Consider the following 16,602-nt stretch of genomic DNA (forward strand, 5'->3'; position numbering starts at 1 on the left):
CTCCAGCTGCGAGGCTATGCCTTTACTCTGAAACTCTGTGGGCGGAAGAGGGCGCGTCTGTTTTTCCAGTCGGGTCAGTTAGCTTGTTAGCATGTGACTGTGGGAGCGGCTGGATGTTCAAGCTCTTCCCCGCTTCTGAGAGGCATTTGTGGGGGAGATGCCGCAGGTCGAGCGGGAGGCGGAGCTCCGCACTCTGACGGAGGTGAGAACGAGACCGTGAAGCTGCCCCTGAGCTTCAAAATCAAACTTTATAAGTCTGATAACAACTTTCTGCTGCTGCTAGCCGGTCAACTGGGGTTAGCTCGGCAGCTACATGCTAAAAGCAAGCTCCTCCTCTTCCTCACTCTGGCTAATGTTTCTTCCTCACTCTGGCTTATCCTTCCTCCTCTTCCTCACTCTGGCTTATCCTTCCTCCTCTTCCTCACTCTGGCTAATGTTTCTTCCTCACTCTGGCTAATGTTTCTTCCTCACTCTGGCTGTTGTCTCTTCCTCACTCTGGCTGTTGTCTCTTCCTCACTCTGGCTGTTGTCTCTTCCTCACTCTGGCTGTTGTCTCTTCCTCCTCTTCCTCACTCTGGCTGTTGTCTCTTCCTCCTCTTCCTCACTCTGGCTGTTGTCTCTTCCTCCTCTTCCTCACTCTGGCTGTTGTCTCTTCCTCACTCTGGCTGTTGTCTCTTCCTCCTCTTCCTCACTCTGGCTCATCTTTCCTTCTCTTCCTTACTCTAGCTAATGTTTCTTCCTCACCCTGGCTAATGCATCCTTATCACTGTGGTTTAATCCTCCTCTTCCTCACTGTCTTCCTCAGTGTGGGTACCTGCATCCAGGTGAGACCCTGTGTGACCTTCACTCGGTTCAGTCTCTGTTCCCTGATCTTCGTCTCTACGTTGATTTTTACTGTGAGTACCTCAGAAATGACTTCCTGTTGTTTTATTTTGTCAGGCCCTTTCTCAACTCTGAAGCGCACGAGTCCGTGATCGCGTTCTCTCGCGATTTGTACAATTGGAACGCCAGCGTACTTGATGATATCACAGGTCTGGAGCCTCTTAATTTAACTGTGATTAATATGTTATGAAGCTTAACTTCAATCACAGCCAAACTGATTTATTCAGGAACAAATAAAACACTGAAATAAACCGAACATTAGTATTTAGAAGTGATCCAAGTATCTTATAGATCGTGTTTAACCTGAGTAGCGAAATCTCTATTAATAAAATCAGTGTACATGCATGCCTTAATAAAAAGCAGGTGAGCTGTTAGAACACTTTTATTTTAGTGGACACTCAAACATTACAGACAGCTGCTGGGGTTTGGAAGAGAACTGAACAAATATTTAAATTATAATCTGATCATTTTGAAACAGCCTTCAGAATCTCCACATATTAACATGCTGGTGAAAAACTTTCCTCCTGAATTGAAACATATCTCAGCCAAAACACAGGAGCAAATAAAACACTGAAATAAACCAAAAAATTGACATTTTGAAGTTACCTGAGAGACTTGTATATCATGTTTAACCTGAGTAGTGAAAGACCACGGGGGGGGGGAACGATGTGCCGGGAGTCCGCTGTTCTCGCCGGCTCTAGTGATCCTCGACCTCGCTGTCTGCTATGGAGCTGGCGGGTCACAGACGTCTCCGAAACGTCGCACATTCGGAAATATGATATCGTGATAAACCGAGCAGATATTTGAAGCTTACACAGCTACATTCTCGCCTGAAAATAACTTAAAAGTTTATTTTGTGACCCAGAAAGAGGAATATTTAAAAGTTTTTAGCCGCGCTCGTCCGCCATTGCCGCGTTTCAGTTTTGGACGAAATGCATTCTGGGATATTTAACTGTACCAAGTCCACACAAGTCACCACCGATGCACGCTCGATAAAACGGGCGGAGCGAGAACACATCCGGGACTTTTTCGCGTTCTCGGCTTGATGCGTACTTTAAATAGGAACAGTACTTGGTCTCCGACTGATGACGTATCACGAGTACGCACAAGTACGCATATTGAGACTTGGCTTGGTAAATCAGGGCGATTTCCTGTTTCAGAATAAGAGTTTGTGTTTCAGGTTTCCCAAATAAACAAAAGAAGAAGTTGTTGTTTCTCGCCGGGACACTTCCTGTTCAGTACGAAGGTGAGCCTCCGAGCTGTCAGCCATGTTGTCTGTTTACTGTTTGTAGTGACATCATGAAGGTCAAGCTGGCGCTTTGGTTTTTATACAGGAAGTGAGTATAATATCCCAGTATGCATCTGGCTCCACGAGACGCACCCATCATCGAGGCCTCGCTGTTATGTTTGCCCATCGGTCTCCATGGTGATAAACCCGACCTGTCCGTGCGTGGACGCTGCCGGGAACATCAGGCTGGACGCGCTCACAAACTGGGCTGAGGTAAGATGTACTGAGCATGCTCAGTGGGGCTGAGTCAGCTGGCTCAGTGGACAGGTCTGACCCAACAGAAAACTAACTATTAGTGAAAATATACCTGAAAACACATGTTTAAGAAGGTGGAGCCTCCACACAGGCAGAAGGTGGAGCTAAAACACACTCTAAACATTATGTTTATGCCACTTATTGCTAGGGCGTGTCCAACCTGTCACTACTCGTGTCAGAGATGAGGCGGGCCTTCCAGAAGGATACCCCCCTTTATAGCAGGTGCCCTGTGCAAACTCCGCCCCCTGCAGGTGAACAGGTGTCAGCTGACAGGTCAGTTCCTCACTGTGTGTTCAGTCAGTGTTTCGGTTACGTAGATGGACTGACGAGAGTGGTTTCTCCTTCTGCAGCCTCCAAAGTCCCCTGCACATCTGCACCTCCTCCTCCCCGCAGCGTCGCCAACTTTCTGAAGTCACCTTCCAAAGTCCCGCCCACTCCAGCCAGCGTGAGCAGAGTGGGGAGGTGAGGGCAGCGAGGTCATACACCGATGAACTGCTGGGGATTGACTTCAGTGCTCTGCCTCTCACCTCCAACCGCCACACCAACCCCTTCCTAAACTCCTCCTCAGGTGAGTCTCAGAAAACACGAACAAGCTCCAGGTGAACGTGAGAAAAGTTGAACCCACCTGGTTCTGGTTCCCGCAGGTACAGAACCCCTCAGCAGGATGATGGGTGAGCTGAGGCTAGATGGAGACTCGTCTGCACGATCTGTCCAATCAGAAGCAGAGCGACGCCGTCCAGTTACGAGACGGCCATCCGCCGCAGCACCCGAGCTACAGCGTCCTCAGAGATCTCAGTTACAAGCGGACCAGGTGAGCCAGACTCTGGCGTCTCGGCAGCTTCTCCAGTCTGTGTCCCGGATGGCGGCGCGGCTCCCTCCGGACCAGGCGGCGGTTTTTCTGTCTCTGATGGCGATGGAGGGGCGGAGCTTCAGTCTGGCCGATGTCTTGGAGGCGGTCCAGATCAACAGAGACTTCGCATCAGCTCTCAGGTTCCTGAGCCACAGCTGCCCCATCTGTCAAGAGCAGGTGTCTTTCAGCAAGGTGAGCCACAGGTTTGAACCGGCCAATCAGAGCGCGCGCAGCCGGCTGATGTTCTTCTTCTCTCTCTGTGTTTCCCCGCAGATCATCACAATGACGCACTGTTCCTGCTTCCTGTGTCAGACGTGCTTCAAGATGTTCTTCACAACGGCCATTAAGGAGCGCAATGTCGATCAGCTGGTCTGCCCTCAGTGTGGCCGACCGGAGGTCAGAGGTCAGGGCGGGCTGGAAGAGTCCATGGACTACTTCAACCTGCTGGATACACAGGTGAGGTGCGTTCCGGCCTAGTTTACGTGGCGATGACCAGTTCTGACACGTGTCTGTTTGTCGGTGTAGATCCGCCACTTTCTGCCTGCCGACGTCCACGAGCTGTTCCAGAGGAAACTCAGAGACCGAGCTCTGCAGGAGATGCCCAACTTCTGCTGGTGTGCTCACGTAAGAACCCGAACGATCTGAGCCTCGCAGTCCAGAAGCTCACAGAAGCAAGAAATGAATACCGCTGCTAGTATCGATACAAACTGTGATCATCTGCTGCGTGACGTTCGGTCCTCAGACCCGCTGTGGGATACTTTTTGTCTCTGCAGCGTGGCTGTCAGAGCCTGTCCTGAGCCATGACTTCATGACAAATAAAATCTTAACCATTAGAGCAGCGGTCTCCAACCTTTTTTGTGCCACGGACCGGTTTATGCCCGACAATATTTTCACGGACCGGCCTTTAAGGTGTCGCGGATAAATACTACAAAATAAAACCAGTACCGGTACCGAAAAAAAGAAGATTTATTCATAACACACGTGAAAAGACCCAGGAAAACTGAGTTAACGATCAAAACGATAACAAAATAACGCTGAAAACCGATAAAAACCCTGAAAACTATACATTTCACACCTGAGCCTCAACTTTCGCGGCCCAGTACCAAACGACTCGACAGGCCTACTTGTTGTTCCTAGAGTATTTAAAGTAGAATGGGAGGCAGAGCCTTCAGTTTTCAGGCCCCTCTTCTGTGGAACCAGCTTCCAGTTTGGATTCAGGAGACAGACACTATCTCTACTTTCAAGATTAGGCTTCAAACTTTCCTTTTTGCTAAAGCATACACCCAGTGCATCATGGGAAACCCCCAGCAGCCTAGACCTATAGCAGCATAAATAAGGGAGGCTTCAGGGTCACCTGATCCAACCCTGGGTGTTTCTTCTTCACTCACATGTGTTTATACACCCTTCTGTATTTAATCATTAGTGATTATTCATCTCTGGCTCTTCCTCCCCCGACCCCCAACCAAACCCCTGAGCTCTGCCGGAGGTTTCTTCCTGTTATAAGGGAGTTTTGCCTTCCCGCTGTCGCTGAGTGCTTGTTCGTTGGGTTTCTTTGTATTACTGTGGGCCGTTGACCTTACAGAATAAACCTTGTTGAGACGACTGTTGTTTGGTGTTTCAGTGTTCATTCGGGATGCTGCACGAGGCCCAGCGCCTCAGGATGGACTGTCCAAGCTGTAAGAAGAGCACCTGTTCTCAGTGCAGATCACCTGTAAGACACTCTCTCACGCACACACACAGGTGAACCAGCCTCAGATCGGGTCCTGACCACAGTCCCTGTGTTCTGCAGTGGTCCCCCGAGCATCAGGGTCTGTCCTGTGAGCAGTTCCAAGTGTGGCAGCAGCAGAACCAGCCAGACCCTCACAGCACCTCCCAGCTGTACAGCAGCATCGGTACGAACCCAGAACCAGGTCCAGGAGACTCTGAGGGCCTCCTGCAGGACCTGAACCTAATGTTTCACCCCATCACTCAGGTGGTTATAAGCAAGCAGGTAGAAGTGGAAGCAGTCAGCATGTGACTGAAGGCTTTTTTACTCTTGCTGTTTACAAACTAACACACGAGGCCTTCAATCACCGAAAGCGTGACGCTCAGAGGACTTGACCCGGTCCAGTCAACGATCGGCGTGGGTGTTCTCGCCAAAAAACCCAGAAAGCAATGCCTGGGGGCTCTGAGCTGACATGCCGGGACCTGGTCTGTCCTGGTCTCCAGCTGTTCCATTAACGTTTAGCATCCACGAACAGAGGACATGGTGGCTGCTCAGGCGGTAGAGCAGGTCATCCACTGACTGAATGGTGGTGGTTTGATTCCTGGCTTTCCCGTAGTCTGCATGCCAAATATCCTTGGACACCATGTTGCTCTGCGACGCATCCATCGGAGAGTGAATGTGATGCATGTTAGACGCTAATGCTAACAGCTCAGAAAAAGTGCTTGTGTGAATGAAGTATAAGAACATCCGTTTACAAACTGTCCAAATGTTGATTGTGTCCTTCTGGACGTTTCCACCATCAGGTGACTTCTTCAGTGTCAGCTGACTGCAGGTTTCAAGGTTCAAGGTTCTTTATTTGTCACATGCATAGTTATACAAGTATAACACAGTGAAATGTAGCCTGACACGCTCCTCGACATGTGCAAAAATTGGGGGGGGGTGTAGAGGAAGAACATTATATATATATATATATATATATATATATATATATACACATACACACACACACACACACACATTGGGTGAATGTGCAGTAGTAGCAGCAAGCAGGTGAATTCTGTACATTAATATGAATAGACATCTGACTATTTTACAGGATAGACAATATAAACATATTTAAAATTAAAGGAATTGAAATGTACATTGTGCCTTGGTTTAGTGTCTGGAAGAGTCCTGACTCAGTCAATTATAGATGATGTGAGAGGGCGGGTGTGTGTGTTTAGGGCACGGATGGCTTGGGGATAGAAGCTCCTCTTGAGTCTCTCTGTCCTTGCCCGGAAGATGCGGAACCTTCTACCAGATTGCAGAAGTTGGAACAGTTTGTTGCCAGGATGGGACGGGTCCTTCAGTATCTGCGCTGCTCTAGTCCGGCATCTCCTGGTGTAGGTGTCCTGAAGCGGGGGGAGAGCAATCCTGCAGCAGCGTTCTGCTGTACGGATCACTCTCTGGAGAGCTTTTTAGTCCTTCACACAGCTGTTCCCAAACCACGATGTCATGTTCTGTGTGAGGATGCTCTCCACAGCGCCTGTATAGAAAATCCTGAGGATCTTTGGAGAGACCCTGAACTTCCTCAGTTGTCGTAGGTGATACAGGCGCTGCCTAGCCTTTTTGGTCTGGACCTGAATGTGGGCAGCCCATGTCAGGTCTGAGGAGATGTGGACACCAAGATACTTGAAGGACTGCACCCTCTCCACTGGAGCTCCATTGATGATGATGGGCTTGTAGTCTCTGTGCTGACCCCTTCTAAAGTCCACCACCAGCTCCTTGGTCTTGCCGACGTTCAGCTGGAGGTGGTTGTCCTGGCACCACGATGCCAGATTCTTCACTTCATCCATGTAGGCCGCCTCATCGTTGTTGGAGATGGCACCCAACACCACTGTGTCGTCAGCAAACTTCACAATGGTGTTGGAGCCATGGGTGGCCACACAGTCTGAAGTGTAGACTTCAGACTTATATTAAATATATTATATTTACATAATGGCTGAAACCAGCCCACTGAATGACCAGTGGGCTGTGAGGTCAGTTTATGATCATTAGTAATATGCAGATTGCCACGCCCACTGATCAAAGAGTCCCATTCAACGAGAGTTGGCTGCATTCACAGCATTGTAGGTAGGATGGTGGCCCCCTCCTCAACTCTGAGATGGCCTTACGTCTTTTCACTCGACTCCTCGCTCAAACCAGCGATTTCCCCACCTGGACGAATGAGGTTTAGTCGCACTAAGGCTCAGCCTGGTCCGTCCTGGTCTAACGTTTCCCTCTGTGTCCTCAGAGTGTCCAAACTGCCAGCTGGTCTTCAGCCTGTCCAAAGGGGGGTGTCTCCACTTTACCTGCAGTCAGTGCGGTCATCAGTTCTGCGGCGGCTGCAGTCAGCGCTTCGTTCTGGGCTCGGTGAGTTCCAGCTGTGCTGTGTGTAAGTGGAGCTCCAGGTGTTTGGTCAGAGAGAGATGGATTGTGGGTAACGAGTGTTAGACGACTGAAAGTTGTTCCTCGGTTTCATATTTACATCGTTATCAAACGAGCCAATCACAGCCTCTCACCTTATAAACGGTCTGATTATGAGTAAAGGCACCTGCTCTGATTATTCATCGTGCTGATAATTTGAGTTCTTTAATGTTTTTGAAGTTAACAAGAAAATGGTTCGGCTTCCAGCACCGAAGTGGCCAGGTGCACGAGACAGGTGTGTTAGAGACTTGACACCTGTGTTGTTTAACCTCTGCAGGCCTGTGGCTTCTCTGCAGACTGTACGAGCAAAGGTCTTCATGCTCACCACCCCAGAGACTGCCTGTACTACCTGAGGGACTGGAGCCTGACCCGCCTCCACCTGCTGCTGCAGGTGAGAGCCAGCAGATCAACCTGAGGTGTTCCCAGCTGTTCTGTGATCAGTACTTTACAGGTGTGCTGTCTCCTGTCTCAGCATTACAGAGTGTCTCCCTCCTGGTTGGAACCGCCCAAGGTCAGCTCACCTGACACCGCTCTGCCAGGTGAGACCTCTACCTGTCTACCTGGCATCTCCTTTGTCCTAGAGTCACTGACAGGTGTGTTCCCGTTCCAGCATCCTGTCCAGTGCTGGAGCTGAGAGACGATGGCAGCCAGAGGGAGGAGCCCTGTGGTCGACCTGCGTTACCTGAACACCGAGGATACTGCCAGTAAGACCACAGCTCCCAGTAAAGATGTTCTGCCAGATGTGCGTGGTCTTAGAGGCTCCGCCCCTTTCTCCTGACAGGTCACACTATAAGGAGCGTTTGGTGGAGCTGATTAACCGTTACCATGCTGACCCAGCGGTCCTCTTCAGTCTGGCAGAAATAAAGGCGGAGCTTCAGCGTTGGCATGTTACCGTTCCGACCAGAAAACCCGAGGAGCCAGAGCCACTCTACACTCATCGCCTCCGCATGGTCAGTGACATCACCAGATGGTGTTGTTCGTCATCAACAATGACGTCTGAGATTTATTTTGAAAGTCTGATGCGCTGTTTCAACCATGTTTCTTTTCAGCCAATCACAGTGCAGAATTCTGTCTCTCTGCAGACGCTGACCAATTGCACTCCTCTCAGGAAACAGCGCTGCTCTCCGGTTAAACGCATTAACAACCTCTGTCCTCTGCCCGTCACCGTGCCTGCTGGAGCCCCGCCCCCTCATGTGCTGCTAAGCGATTGACTCCACCCACTCCTAAAGTATGACCTCCCACTACACCCATCAGTTGCTATGACAGGGCGGCCCTGTGTTTTGATTGGCTCAGCACAAATATACTAATTAGGGACCAAATATGAGCAGCCAATCAGAGTTCAGCTAACAAGCTAACGATGGAAGCTGCCAGTTTTAGCATCTGTTAGCATGTCTTGAGCAGACTTCAGGAGGCGGAGTTTGAGCATCCTGTTTTTGTTCGCTGCACTTTACCTGTTTAACCAAGTTTAATGAATAAAAGCTGTCCTAACACACCTCGGCGTCCTGTCTTCCGTTTCCATGGGAAGTTGAGTTTTAACATTAAAAAAAAAAAAAAAAATTGTTTGAACATTTTTATAGAGAACAGAATATACTGGAGTTTTCTGCCCCATCTCAGCAGGAGCAGATAAACGGGGAGCCAAGGTCGTAGCTTAGGCGCCGTGTGAGAGAAAAGCATGTGAATGTTTAGGCTTTTATGATAAGGTGGGGGCACCAGAGGCTATAAGAGTTTGATTAATGCTCCACCATTTTGAGATCTGAGGCTGTCTGCATACAGTGTCCATCTCCCGCGTGTGTTCATTAAAATCATCGTTTGACTCAACCCGGCCGGACCAGTGTTGTTATTGTGGTTTTTTCTCTTGTCTCCATCCCCAGTATTTTGAACCTTAACAATGGTGACCTGCCGTCAGTCACACAAACACGCGGGTGCTTTCATAGAAAACTTTTATTTAAACTTTCCAAACAGGAAGGTGTGCTCCTCACACCTGTCAGTGTGTGTTTAGCTCTTCTTCGGTGGTGTGGCGTCGTCTCTGGGCAGACTGAAGGGGACGATCGCTTTGACGAGTCGCTCTGTGATTGTTTTGCTGTTAGCGGCGATGATCCTCCTGGACATCAGGTCCACGTCGCCACCTGAACACGGAGACACCGTTAGCTGGAAACACCTGAGCAGGGAAATGTGCTGTTGATGGGTTAGCTTACCATCGACGTCCATCAGCACGCCGCCAGCCTCGGACACGATCAACGACGCGGCAGCCACGTCCCAAACGTGGATCCCGATCTCGTAGTACGCCTCCACACAGCCCGACGCCACCAGACACATGTTGATGGCGGCGGAACCCGCCCCGCGCACCCTGAGACGGATGGACACGTCAGCTATGGGAAAACAAGCGTGCAGTGATGTCAACGTGGCGGCAGCCTTACCCGTGAACAGGGAGGCAGAGGATGTTTCGGAGGCTTTGGAAGATTTTATCAACAACGTCGGCGTCTCTGTCCGATCCAAACTCCGTGGCCACCATCGCCTGTTCCACGGCTGATGACATCACACACAGATAAACAAACAGGTGATCGACCGCCCGCATAAGTGATGTCACTGATTTATTGGTTATCGATTCGCTGAGCGCTGACCTTCCTGCCGGGACACCTGCAGCGGCTCGCCGTTACAGAATGCTCCCTTTCCCCGCCTCGCCGTGAACATCTTGTCCTCCACACAGCTGAAGACAACGCCAAACTCCACCTGAGGGAGGGGAAGAAGAGTAGAGGCCGCTGTGAGGTCAACAGGTGAGGTCGTTCATGCTCATCCTCAGGTGGCTTGAACACCTGAAGCTACCTGTTAGTGTTTAGAGAGCGCTGACGTTTTGCCAGCAGGCTCAGTAAACTGATCGCAAGGCCAGTAATGTTGTGGGGATGGAGCTGGACTCGTTAGGGTGGTGTCAGAGAGGCAAAGACAATGATGGATAATACCTCCCACCCACTCAATGACGTGCTACCTACAGGAGCACGCTCAGTGAGAAGCTGAGATTACCCATAATGCACCACACTCATCTGCCTGTACAACTCCATCTAACACACTGTAAACACTGCAGTAGTTACAGCCTTTTGCACACGCTCTTTCTACTCTGATGTTGCTGTTAATCCTTGATATTTATTATTGAGGGATTTCTATATATTAGGGCTATTTCTTAAATCTGTAGCAGTTTCTGTACTGGAGCAGCTGTAACCCACATTACCTGAGGGATTAATAAAGTATGCTGATTCTGATTTTCTCTTTTTAGCTGCCAAATCGCCATGGTAACAGATGCTGAGCACCTCACCTAGTCAGGAGCAGGTGAGGTGCCGCGTTTACTCTTTTGGTCATTTTATATGCTGCAGCAGGTGGAGCACCATCGCTTGCTAACGCGTGTGTGGGAACAGCCACGCCACCTCTCCACCTAAGGAAACACTCCCAGGTGAAGCAGACAGTGGTGATGCTGCGCCTGTGAGCCAGGGCGAAGCTCAACTGAAGAAAGATAAAACCAGAAATGGCGCCACTCTGAAAAGTTTCCACCAGAGGGATGAGACCCGGGCTCAAGTAACCGAGGCTCACCTGAGGCTACGTCTGCACGTACACGGGGATTTTTGAAAACGGAGATTTTCTGTTTTCTTTTCTTTTTTTAAATCCCTTCCACAGACGCAAAAATGAAGGAAAACGCAGCTAGGAACATGCCAAAGCAGCAGTTGGCGATATATTCCTAACCGTGTAGGAATGTTGACCAATCAGAAGCCTGGGTGGGAAAGAGTAAACAAAGTCGGGGCATAGAAGCAGAACTGAGTCCTATGTGTGGAGGGACAGTAACTGTTTGTAAGCATGTAAACTCTGCAGAGAGTAAAATTAACAGTATTTTGTCCAAGTCTGCCATTGTAGAAATTCATTTCACAAAAACATGGCGCACAGTGTGATGTCAAACGAGGCGCACACCTTTGACGCTGCGTTTTCTCCGTGTTCCTCGTCCACATGTAAACGCAAAATCTGAGTTTTTAAAAATCTCCGTTTTCAGTGACCGAAAACGCCGTTTACGTGTGGACGAAAGGTGCAAACGCATAGAAAAATCTGCGTGGGGTTAGCGGCCCCGTTTTCACTTTTCAGTATTTATTGCTGCTCATTAATAAGACAGAAGGATTTCTTATCTGATTAATCGACTACTAAAGTCAGGGCTGCAGCCCTGTGATGTCGCTGCTGATGTCAAAGGTCAGGAGGATGGTGCTGATGTGGACTCAGACCTGTTTGTTGATGGCGAATCCGATGGAAATGGCAACAAAAGGAAACCTGTGAAGGAGAAACAGACACAGGAAGTTAACGTGTTGGCACCGTCATACGTGTTCCTGCAGAGCAGGTCTGTTTACCTGTTAGGTCACCACGGTAACCAGTGCCCATCAGCGTTTTAAATGAGCTGATTCAGTGTGCCGAACACCAAGCCAAACAGGAAGTCATCTGCTTCAAAGTAAAGGTTCATCCTAACGTTCATGATGATCACATCATCGATCTACCCGCTGAGGGACGGCTCGAGCTGAACATTGATCATCCTTCATCGATCTCTCAGTGACTCTCTGATCGATTCCCTCTGAGTCAGTTGGACCAAATAAACCTCAGATCTGGAGGTAATCGATCAGAAGAGCCGTAGACCCCGCCTCACTCTCTGAGTAGAGCAGGGCGATATGGCCAAAAATATTTATCACCATATACATTTGAAAATTTGTGATAACGATATAATTGACACGAGACAAAATGCTTTACAACTCCACAACTTTATTAGTGCAAAAACCCATCAGTGTATTTTCACTTCAACAAGCAGCTGTTTTATCTGCATTAAAGTTATATAAAATGTAACAGTGCAAACTCCTCGCTGACAGTTTAACCAAAAAGCATTTCCAGTGGAAACTGGCCGACACATCCTCAGCATAACCATGTATAACATCCACAACACTTAAAAAGAGGTTATACACACACAACACGGTAACATTATGCTGAAGCACAGCACGTATCACTCCGCGAGGCTCCGCCTACGATAGCCGTTGTTGTGCCAAAGTAGGTATCCCCGACAGAATTTGTTTCCCCTGTGCTGGGAGCAGGAAGTACTGATGTTTTCATTTTGTGAAAAATTAGCATCGTTACATTACCATTCAGTTTGAGGGTTACAACAGAAAATGATATATTTATTGCTCACGGAGTATCAGATGGGATTATTTTAATAAACCATTAACATTTTGGCTGATAACTATTTTTATTCTCCTGTAACTTCACTATATAAAGAGATAAATCCTCCAAAGTTTCAGGAGTAATGCGTCATAATAAGAAGTGTTTGTGAACTAAAAATCAGCAATGTGGGAGACTGTTTGTCCGTGAGTTACACAGGGGGAACAAATTGTGGCAGGATCAGCCTGATATTATTTGTGTCCCACTATAACTTCGTTGTATAAAGAGCTAAGATCTCAAAAATGTCAGGAGTATCAACAAAATCAACAATGTGGGATACTGTTTGTCCGTGATTTGGACAGTCCAGCGTGTGCTCCCGACGCAGGGGAAACAAATTCTGTCGGGGATACCGAGTTTGGCACGACACCGGCATGTGCGTATGAAAACAAAGGCACTGCGCATGCGCGTTTTACCCATATTCTATCGCCATCTTTCATTTTCCTATCGTTGCCCGACATTACACCGGTGCTACCGTGAACAGTATGGCCCAGCACTATCTCTGAGCGCCCACAGGAAACAAAGAAGCTGCAATGATGATGTCAGAGAGTGCAAACTCACGCGTGAACGAAGTTGGTCGTGCCATCGATGGGGTCGATGATCCAGGTGGGCGAGTCAGAGAGGACGCAGGGCTCACCTGCAGCCACTGACTCCTCCCCTATGAACCTGAATCGCACAGAACAGGTGAAGCCGTTACACGCTGAACGAGGAAGAGCCACGAGACGGCAGCCAGAGATGTTCCAGCAGGTCATCTCTGCTACTCCTCAGCAGCACACAGCTGGATCCCTGAACATCTGGATCTGATCATAACGCTTATCTTTGTAAACTGATGATCAATAATCCGACTGGACATGCACAGAGGGGGTGGAGCTTCATACCTGTGGGTGGGGAACTTTTCCTTCACTGACTGGATGATGAGCTGCTCCACCTTCTGGTCGGTCTGCGTCACTAAATCCACCACCGAACTCTTCGTCATCACTGCCCTGTCACCACGCAGAGCGTCACACACCACCTGATCAAGGCACCAATAACTGATCAATATTTACTCCTGATCAATGCACTGATAGCTTATCAATCAGAAGCTGATCAGCCAATAGTTTCAGTTACTAAGTCTGTCATCTGGGGTTAACCTGAGATTTCAAGATAAAAGCCTTTGTTTCCTCTTTGCGCTCAGAACGTTTCAGAGAAGAAGAAAGTGACTCCACCCCCTCTGTTTTGGAGCGTGCTCAGTAAGTGAAGAAATGGCAGGAAGCGGATTCTGCAGTCGTGACGGCCGTGCGGCTCACTGTCAAGCAGTCGTCAGCTGACCCTGAAGGTCACATGGGCGAGTGACGTTCAGGTGAAAAGAATGAACTTCCTGAGACTCCTCTGTTTCATAATGAAATCACCTGTAGGCCCTGACAGGTGAGTCTCAGGTGGGAAAGAAAAAGGAAGATGACGACTGACCTCTCCAGCTTTTCGTGCCACGGCGACAGCGTGGTCCATGGCGTTCTGCCAGGGGTCAGCCATGTTGGAGGAGGAACTTCCTGTGGAAAGAGGAAAGACTGCGTGAGGTGTGTTCCAATATTCCACTTTGATCAGGAAGGTTCCTCACTGACATACGCTTCAGTTGTCCATACACTAGGGGAAGCAGCTTCAATGCTTCCTTTATGACCTCCTTTAGCAGAGACACTGGACCGTCTTTATGAAAAGGGAGGAGAAAATGGCGTCCCATAATTCGTTATCCATCCGACCATTCATGAAAACATAATCGCAGTAGCCAAAGCGGAGCAGATCATGTCCATTCTAAGTGTTTTTTGTTTTCATTCAGAACCTGTATATATATTTATTTATAGCTTTAATCAGCAGCAGTGAAACTCACAGCTGAACCCTGAGCGTCACATGAAGAACACAGAACGCTGTATGAGCGCAACATTATGATCTATACGAACTGATCAAAGTGTGCTTGTATGATCAGTGATCGTTAGTAATGTCCAGTGTTGGGAAGGTTACTTTAAAAATGTATTCCACTACAGATTACATGCACCGCTGAGAAACAGAAGCTGAGTTCACTTCATTTCTGCTGTTTCATGGAAACAGTTACTGAGGACCAATAAGTGGGCTCGCCTCTGAACGCTCAGCGTGACACTGATGAAGAGTTTTGGGACACAAGTTTTAGTAATATCATCATTTTAGCAGTATTGCAGAAAATGTTCCTCCTCCTTTAAAACACCAGAAAGATATGCTTTACAGACTGTTATCGTTTCTATGACCTCCATAAAACAAGAACACACACTGTGGTGAAGCTAGACCAGCCTTTTGTAGTTCGTCTTCTGCACATTGTAGTTTCAACACGCCAGACTTCCTGTTAAAGAGACACCAGTGTAAGGTTGTTCATGTTTCTTTAAGTTCCCCAAGAAGTATGATAAATGTTTTTTCCTGATAAATTTGTTAATACTTTTAGCTAAATTTTTTATCCATAAATGTAAGTTTACTAATAAAACACCATATTTCTGTCATTAACTTAAGGATGTGGAAATGTACATACAATCAATATCAGACTCCACCAACAAAAAGGCTCAAAACCATATATGTTTGTGAATTTTTGCGTGTATTCTTATAATTGTTACCTTTTTCTTTACCCCTGGCTTTGTGTGTTCATGTTCTGTTGTTTTGTATACTTCATCTGTTCGTATGTTGTATACTCATTGTTTGTTAAATAAAGTTTAAAAAAAAAGTGTAAGGTTGTTCCGGTTCTAAGTGCACGCCTCTTCCCTTTTCCTGAGTCCTCAGCAGTTCTCCTTCTCACCTTTGACCTCAGTGACGTTTTCATCGAGGTCAAGGAAGAGCGTCAGGAATAGGAGACATGAGGGACTTCTGGAATGCACCAGGAATGCCCAGAGTCCTCATCATAAGAACCACATCAGTAATCAATAACATCAATCTGGGAGGTGATGGATCGATAATCCAGTAACACCAATCCTGACCTATCACAGCGGGTCCTGAATTGGCCACAGGTGACCGCTAAGTGGCTGTCTCAGCGCGTCCTCTCATCGAGTTTACGGTCACTAACCGAGTATATACTGATTATCAATGAGCGTTACCTGGTGGCACGTGACGAAGTGTCAAGCGCGCCGACACCTTTCCGTGCGCGTGCCCACCGGCACTGCCGCGCCGTATGAAATCAGCTGATTTCTGAACGGAAGTACTACGCCGCTGATTCCCGCCACAAATTCCAAAACCGGAAGTAAGGCGGCGGATCAACGAGACGTTTCGAAAACAAGTAAAGAGGAACAGCGCGAACCCTGAAAACGCACCTGAGGCTCTCGAGGTCGGTCTGAAGGTAATCCGTAACGGGTTAGCAGCTCCACTTTCGGGTTTCTTCTTCTACGTTCTACGACTGAGCGCTGCCGCCTCCTACTGGACATTGACTGTCACAACAACAACACTAGAAAAGGTTGCATTTCCTGCGAAAATGCAGTGAACGCCGTGTAGTGGAATCTGAAAACAGCAGGACAGCTATCTGTTGAAAACAGGTGTAGAAGCTGAACTCTGCTTTATTTGAAAGACTACACTGAAGACTGTCAAGAAAGCAGATTACATGCAAGCAGGGGAGATGTCCAGCATCTGTCCCATGTAGTGCTCGAACCCTTCCCACCAGATCTCACAGCAGCTGCGCATCCCACTGCGCCAAACCAGTTCTGGTCCCAAACAAAGATATGATGAGAGGAAAAAAACGTGCACTGTGCAGAAGAAGCTAAATGCGCAGAAAAGAGGTGAAAATGCTGAATGTTCAGCAACAAAGAGATAAGGAACCTGAAAATTGTGCTGAAAAGAGGTGAAAAAGCTGAAATTTGTGTGGAAAAGTTTAAACAGTTGAAGTGTTAACTGAAGAAAATGTTGCCATAAGCGGGATTCGAACCCGCGCCTCCTACTCTGAGAACGGCTGCTCATCTCACTGAGCTAAAACACAACT

At 48.2% G+C, this 16,602-nt stretch overlaps 2 protein-coding genes across 7 annotated transcripts; one reads left to right on the plus strand and one right to left on the minus strand.

Moving 5' to 3' along the window:
- Window positions 1-25: 25 nt before the first annotated feature.
- Window positions 26-8,916, plus strand: LOC146552751 (E3 ubiquitin-protein ligase RNF31). 3 transcript variants are annotated; one of them, XM_085254197.1, is made up of 17 exons: window positions 26-202; window positions 805-895; window positions 2,062-2,127; window positions 2,216-2,382; window positions 2,573-2,697; window positions 2,775-2,992; window positions 3,069-3,466; window positions 3,548-3,730; window positions 3,800-3,898; window positions 4,896-4,985; window positions 5,064-5,166; window positions 7,252-7,370; window positions 7,702-7,815; window positions 7,897-7,963; window positions 8,035-8,128; window positions 8,206-8,374; window positions 8,474-8,916. In XM_085254197.1, exons 1-17 carry the CDS (start codon window positions 158-160, stop codon window positions 8,633-8,635), a joined length of 2,310 nt encoding a protein of 769 aa, XP_085110323.1. In that variant the 5' UTR covers window positions 26-157; the 3' UTR covers window positions 8,636-8,916. The 3 variants fall into 3 exon arrangements, with proteins under 3 accessions (XP_085110323.1, XP_085110325.1, XP_085110324.1); XM_085254199.1 differs by having other exon boundaries at window positions 8,507-8,916; XM_085254198.1 differs by having other exon boundaries at window positions 3,075-3,466.
- A 434-nt stretch (window positions 8,917-9,350) lies between these two features.
- On the minus strand, window positions 9,351-16,050 carry LOC146552752 (inositol monophosphatase 1-like). 4 transcript variants are annotated; one of them, XM_085254392.1, is made up of 9 exons: window positions 15,944-16,050; window positions 14,094-14,173; window positions 13,526-13,659; window positions 13,209-13,313; window positions 11,678-11,723; window positions 10,046-10,154; window positions 9,842-9,950; window positions 9,620-9,771; window positions 9,351-9,550 (listed from the first exon to the last, which is right to left on the minus strand). In XM_085254392.1, exons 2-9 carry the CDS (start codon window positions 14,154-14,156, stop codon window positions 9,420-9,422), a joined length of 849 nt encoding a protein of 282 aa, XP_085110518.1. In that variant the 5' UTR covers window positions 14,157-14,173; window positions 15,944-16,050; the 3' UTR covers window positions 9,351-9,419. The 4 variants fall into 4 exon arrangements, with proteins under 4 accessions (XP_085110518.1, XP_085110519.1, XP_085110520.1 ...); XM_085254393.1 differs by lacking the exon at window positions 15,944-16,050 and adding an exon at window positions 15,731-15,863; XM_085254394.1 differs by lacking the exon at window positions 15,944-16,050 and adding an exon at window positions 14,923-14,961.
- Window positions 16,051-16,602: the final 552 nt, after the last annotated feature.

This window comes from Mchenga conophoros, linkage group LG18 (genome assembly GCF_057382185.1).
Source record: "Mchenga conophoros isolate Kocher_MC1m ecotype Shallow Benthic linkage group LG18, M_conophoros_male_GT1.1, whole genome shotgun sequence".
Lineage (NCBI taxonomy): Eukaryota > Metazoa > Chordata > Actinopteri > Cichliformes > Cichlidae > Mchenga > Mchenga conophoros.

Coding starts and splice junctions, on each gene's coding strand:
- LOC146552752 (XM_085254392.1), bottom strand. CDS start 14,156: ATGGCTGACCCCTGGCAGAACGCCATGGACCACGCTGTCGCCGTGGCA. Junction 13,314..13,525: donor GAAAAGTTCCCCACCCACAG/GTATGAAGCTCC, acceptor TGTGCGATTCAG/GTTCATAGGGGAGGAGTCAG. Junction 10,155..11,677: donor GATTCGCCATCAACAAACAG/GTCTGAGTCCAC, acceptor CCCCTCCCTCAG/GTGGAGTTTGGCGTTGTCTT.
- LOC146552751 (XM_085254197.1), top strand. CDS start 158: ATGCCGCAGGTCGAGCGGGAGGCGGAGCTCCGCACTCTGACGGAG. Junction 7,371..7,701: donor AGCGCTTCGTTCTGGGCTCG/GTGAGTTCCAGC, acceptor TAACCTCTGCAG/GCCTGTGGCTTCTCTGCAGA. Junction 7,964..8,034: donor ACCTGACACCGCTCTGCCAG/GTGAGACCTCTA, acceptor TTCCCGTTCCAG/CATCCTGTCCAGTGCTGGAG.